This window comes from Cebus imitator, unplaced genomic scaffold (assembly GCF_001604975.1).
Source record: "Cebus imitator isolate Cc_AM_T3 unplaced genomic scaffold, Cebus_imitator-1.0 Scaffold799, whole genome shotgun sequence".
Taxonomy (NCBI): domain Eukaryota; kingdom Metazoa; phylum Chordata; class Mammalia; order Primates; family Cebidae; genus Cebus; species Cebus imitator.
In genome coordinates, this window is record NW_016108114.1 from 160,412 (window position 1) to 166,128 (window position 5,717).

At 54.1% G+C, this 5,717-nt stretch overlaps 1 protein-coding gene across 1 annotated transcript in view; it reads left to right on the top strand.

The window, feature by feature from the left end:
• Positions 1-2,975: 2,975 nt before the first annotated feature.
• Positions 2,976-5,717, top strand: part of POU5F1 (POU class 5 homeobox 1) — a 6,823-nt gene continuing 4,081 nt past the window's right edge. The window contains exon 1 of the mRNA XM_017520063.2: positions 2,976-3,456. Within this exon, the coding sequence (XP_017375552.1) occupies positions 3,052-3,456 (405 nt within the window). The 5' untranslated portion in view covers positions 2,976-3,051. The remainder of the gene's footprint in view (positions 3,457-5,717) is intronic.

The window sequence follows — 5,717 nt, forward strand, 5'->3', positions numbered from 1 at the left end:
AAAAAATTAGAAAAAAATAAAGGTGTGTGTGTGAAGTATCTGTTTATGGTGACTTTCTAAGACCCAGGGAGTCATGGGAACAGTTCTGATGACTCACCCTGACTTCCAGTCTCCTCCGGGCCCAGGGGTGGCCCCCAGCATGGGTCAGGGCCTCGGAGAGCTTGCCTTAGCAGAAGTGAAACCATCTACCCTTCAGACATAACAGGACAGTGAGAAGGAAGGAACATGTACCCCAACCTCTGATCAGCCCTGAGCTCCCCAGCAGGGGGCCGGCTAGGACTCCAGGCATGCAGGAGGCTGAGCCGGCTCATATCCAGCTACAAGGCAGCCAGGGACCCAGGCACCCACCCCTTGTCTGCGTCCCTCTCGGGAATAGGACTATGGCCCAGGCCAGAAACACATCACCTACAGTACAAATTGTAATTTAAAAATAAGGGTGGTGTTGAGTGGGGAAATTGGGGAAGGTGTTTTAGGAGCCACTAGGAAAATGGGCAGCAGGGACACTCTTGACTGGCTTAGGGAGAACGGTTTTGGGGAACCCGGACGCTGGCAAGCTGAGAAACACTGGTGTGGAGATTCCAGCCAAATCCCAGGCCTGCTCCTCCCCCTCCTCTGGGAGGCTGTCTTCTTGGCAGACAGCAGAGAGATGCATGACAAAGGTGCCGTGAATGGCTCTGTCCTGGGGGTTGAGATGGCTGGGCAGGGGCCCCTGTTCTGAAGCCTGTTCCTCCTACCCCTACTAGGCCCCATAAGCTACCTGCCTTTTGAGCAGTAGAGGCTGAGAGATGAACACAGCTCCAGCCCCACTGCCTTGTAGACCTTAAGGCAGACCTATGGCAGGTATTGAAATGCATGCATACAATTAGGCTCAAAAAGTCTACAGACAGGAGATGGGTGCATGACAGGGTCAAAAGACTCACAGATGCCACCAAGATGAAGACAGCTGGCCACGGGACACCCAGCCCCTCAGAAGGCAGACAGAGCCACTGACCCCAGCAGACAAGCACAGGCAGGGCTCAGCCTGGAAGCCTTACTTAAGTGGACAGAGGTCAGTGTGCCCAGTGCAGACCTGGCCTTGGAAGCTGTAGGAGCCCCCAGACTTACCCCAGGCCCTCCACTGGGAACGTTCTGGGAGCAGACAGACAAACATCAACACTCACAGACAGGCATTCCTTGGTGCTATTCTCTTGCAAACAGAATCAAGCACTAGGCCAGCAGCATGAGCCTCAGGATACTCAGGCCAGACCCAGAAAAACAGACCCTGAGGGGGAGCTTCGGGCAGCCTTCCGCACCCCTCCACCTCCTCTGCATCTTTCTGCCAGCCAGCCCCACTAAACGAAGTACAGCACTCAATCTGAGAGGCTGGGGGAGGAATGCACACTAAGGCTGGATGCCTGAGTTCCCCAGAGGAAGGAGGAACTAGATACCTAGGTCCCTATGGGGGGCCCTTGGTGCCCGTCTGAGGCCCAGTCTTTGAGGGGATTGCAGAAGGGGGTAGCTGGAGCTCCTTTTAGTGTCTCTGAAGGGGATTCTGTGTGAGGGGATGGGGACTGGGGGGTTGGGGAGCAGGAAGCAGTCCCCAGGGGAGCCATCCAGGCCCATTCAAGGGTTGAGCACTTGTTTAGGGTTAGAGCTGCCCCCTCTGGGGACCGGGATTGTCCAGCCAAGGCCATTGTCCTGCCCCCTTCCCCCAGTCCCTCCCAGGCTTCTTTGAACCTGAAGTCAGATATTTTTTTCTCTATACCCCCAACTCCTTGGTTTTCCCCACCCAGGGCCTAGGGCTAGAGGCCTGGGCCCGGGAGGTGGGGGAGGGAGAAGGTGTTTTAGGAGCCACTGTGGTATTAGATGTCTGGGTTTTGGTCGAGAGGGGAGCAAGGTCCTGATGTGCAGGTTCTGCAGTGGAGGGAGCCCGGAGCGGGTGTCTGATCCCTCTGTTTGAACGAAGGTTGGGAAACTCAGGCCCAGTCAGTCCAAAGCCTGGTCTCTTGAAGGGGAAGTAGGGGCCAACTCCTCAATCTGTTAGATGAGGAGACCCCGGAGTCTGATTCTGGAAGACGGGGATACGGCATAGAGGCTTTGTCTGGCAGTCTACTCTTGAAGATGGGGTAGAATCTGGCAGGCTGGACAGATGGTGCCGGGCACCCAGGCTTCGGGGTGGCTGGGTTTGGCCAGTGTCTGGAAGGGAATGCCTACAGTTCTGGATGGATGGGTTAGGGGGAGGGCATAAGGGAGCAGCTGGCCAGGATGCTTATGGCTACTGATGCGTTGAAGGATAGCCTCACACACACGTTCAGTAAATTTGAGGAGCTGAGAGGGTGACTGGGCCAGTGCCCAGTGAAAGGACAGTGCCAGAGGTCTTTGGAGAGGGGGTCAGGCACCTGGGTTCCTGAAGAACATGGAGGTATAGAAGGGATTCCAGACAGGTGGGGTGAGCAGAGCCTGAGAGAGTGCCCGGGAGCCTGCTGGGAGTTTAAAGTTGGGTGTGGTGGCCCACAATTCTGACACTTTGGGAGACAGAGGCGGGAGCACCGCTTGAGAACAGGAGTTCAAGACCAGCCTGGGTAACATGGCAAGACTCCCTTCTCTACTAAAAATTAAAAAATTATTTTTATTTTCAAGCGCTACTTGAAAATTTTCCCAGCCACTCAGAAGGCGGAAGCAGAAGGATTGCTTCAGCCCAGTAGATAGAGGTTGCAATGAGCCATGATCATGCCATTGCACTCCAGCCTGGGCAACAAAGTGAGACCCTGTCTTTTAAAAAAAGGGGAAAAAACAAGAAGTTTCTGTGGGGGACCTGCACCGAGGTCCTGGAGGGGCACCCAGTTGTGTCTCCCGGTTTTCCCCTTCCACAGACACCACTGCCACCACCATTAGGCAAACACCCTTCGCCTCAGTTTCTCCCCCCCCCGCCTCCCTCTCCTCCACCCATCCAGGGGGCGGGGCCAGAGGTCAAGGCTAGTGGGTGGGATTGGGGAGGGAGAGAGGGGTTGAGCAGTCCCTTGGCAAGCTCTCATTTCACCAGGCCCCCGGCTTGGGGCGCCTTCCTTCCCCATGGCGGGACACCTGGCTTCGGATTTTGCCTTCTCGCCCCCTCCAGGTGGTGGAGGTGATGGGCCAGGGGGGCCGGAGACGGGCTGGGTTGATCCTCGGACCTGGCTAAGCTTCCAGGGCCCTCCTGGAGGGCCAGGAATCGGGCCAGGGGTTGGGCCAGGCTCTGAGGTGTGGGGGATTCCCCCGTGCCCCCCACCGTATGAGTTCTGTGGGGGGATGGCATACTGTGGGCCTCAGGTTGGAGTGGGGCTAGTGCCCCAAGGCGGCTTGGAGACCTCTCAGCCTGAGGGCGAAGCAGGAGCCGGGGTGGAGAGCAACTCCGAGGGGGCCTCCCCGGAGCCCTGCACCATCCCCCCTGGTGCCGTGAAGCTGGAGAAGGAGAAGCTGGAACAAAACCCGGAGGAGGCAAGTGAGCTTTGACGGGGGTGGGATGTGGGGAGCTGGTCATGGCAGGGCAGGTTGAGTGGGAAGTGGTCACCTGCAGCTGCCCAGACCTGGAACCCAGGAGAGGAGCAGGGAGGGGTGTGTATCGACTGCAGGCAGCCCTGGGAGGCAGCGGCCAAGTGGGAACTGGAAGCTGGAATTTGAAGAGACAACCGCAGGTGAGGGCCGGCGGGCCTGGGGGAGTCGGAAGCTGGCCCAGGCTGGCCTTTGCTCTGGCCCAGCCCTTGTCAGGGTCGCTCTCATTTCCTAGGCCTGCCCAGGGTCTGGTCACTCATGACTGGCCTAGCACTCAGCTTGGGATTGGTTTGAGCCTCTTCTCCCACCCTTAGTCCAGCTTGAACATTTGACCCTTATCAGACCCAAAATCTTGGCCTAAGGGTTAAGTATGGCCTGAGGGTAAAAACAGTGATTGTCCCAGGGGTTTTGTTCCTGAAAGTCTAGGGTGTGACTTGTTTCTGATAGGAGCTCCTGTTTGGGCTGTGTGTGTGTGCACGTGTGGCGCTGAGTTTTCTTCAGTCCAGTGTAGGGCTTGTCTTCCCTTGACCTCTGCTTGCCTCAGGCCTGTGACTCACCACTGTTTAAGGTGCACACCCTGGCATCCCTTGTAGATAGCTGGATTTTGATTGATTTCATAAGTTGTAAACAAGAAAAAGAAATGGTGAGAGATTTCTCCAGGCCATTACCCAAATGTAGAGCTGCTGAGGGATTGAAGGCATCCAGCCCTGCTGAGGAGTATTAAAGATGTATCTTCCAGTCCTTCAAGGCGACAAGTGTAAGCAGTTGGAAATCAAGTACTAAGCCTTGAGACCTCACAGAAAGGTGTGACTGGTTTCAGGAGTGACCGAGAAGCCCCAACCTCTTTGCAGGAGGTCACTGCTGGGCCTTGAATGATAATGGCTGCCAATTGCAGTCCACTAACTAAGTGCCTGGCTGTGTGCTCCGTTTATACATCATTATCTCATTAACCAGCACAGAATCTCCTAGGGGGAGGTATTATTATCCTATTTAACGGGTCTTAACTGCTAAATGATGAAACAAGGATTTGGACCAGTGTTTACTTTATTCCAAATCCCCAGAATGTAATTTGGAAAATCCGAGGTAGCAGAGGGCAGGTTTGAGTTACTGGCTGAGCAGAAGTTGGGAATGAAAATCAGCCTGTTTGAAATTGATATGATTGAGCACCATTGAAACACTTCCTTGAGGCCTCAGGACTACACAAAGACATTGTTTTTTTCTTACTAGCTGTGCTCGTTTGACCCCCAGCAGCCTCATTGGTGTGCCCCAGGGCTCAGACCTTCAACCTCTGCTCTATCTACCTTTCCTTCCTGTCACCCACCCTCAAGGCTTAAATGCCATTTAGACACCAGATGACTACCTCGTTTTCTGTCTCCGGTGATGGCTCCCTCAACCGCTCCACCCCAATCTCCCAGTTGCTCAAGGCCAAGCCCAGTCATTCTAAGTTTCTTTCACGTCCTATGTCCTATCCTTAAGAAACATCCTGAATCAATCACAACCTAACCCTGTGCCCTCATCATCTCTGCTGGGATTACTGCAGTAGCTTGAATTATACTGCTTCCTCCCTACTGTCTGTGGCCAACATGTCAGAGTCCGTGTTTTTTATTTATTTATTTATTTATTTATTTATTTATTTATATTTTATGGGACTGAATCTCGCTTTGTTGCCAGGAGTGCAATGGCGTGATTTCAGCTCACTGCAACCTCCGCCTCCTGGGTTCAAGCGATTTTCCTGCCTCAGCTTCTCGAGTAGCTGGGACTACAGGCATCCATAACCATGCCCAGCTAATTTTTTGTATTTTTAGTAGAGATGGGGTTTCACCATATTAACTAGGCTAAAGCTGGTCTCAAACTTCTGACCTTGTGGTCCACCTGCCTCGGCCTCCCAAAGCACTGGGGTTACAGGTGTGAGCCACCACACCTGGCCTTAGAGTCAGTGTTTTAAAAGGTGAGGCTGGGTGCTGTGGTTCACGCTTGTAATCCCAGCACTTTGGGAGGCCAAGGTCACTTGAGGTCAGGAGTTCAAGACCAGCCTGGCCAACATGGTGAAACCCCATTTCTACTAAAAATACAAAAATTAGCTGGTCATGACAGCAGGTGCTTGTAGTCCCAGCTTACTTGGGCAGCTGAGGCAGAATAGCTTAAACGCAGGAGTCGGAGATTGCAGTGAGCTGAGATCGAGCCACTGCACTCCAGCTTGGGCGACA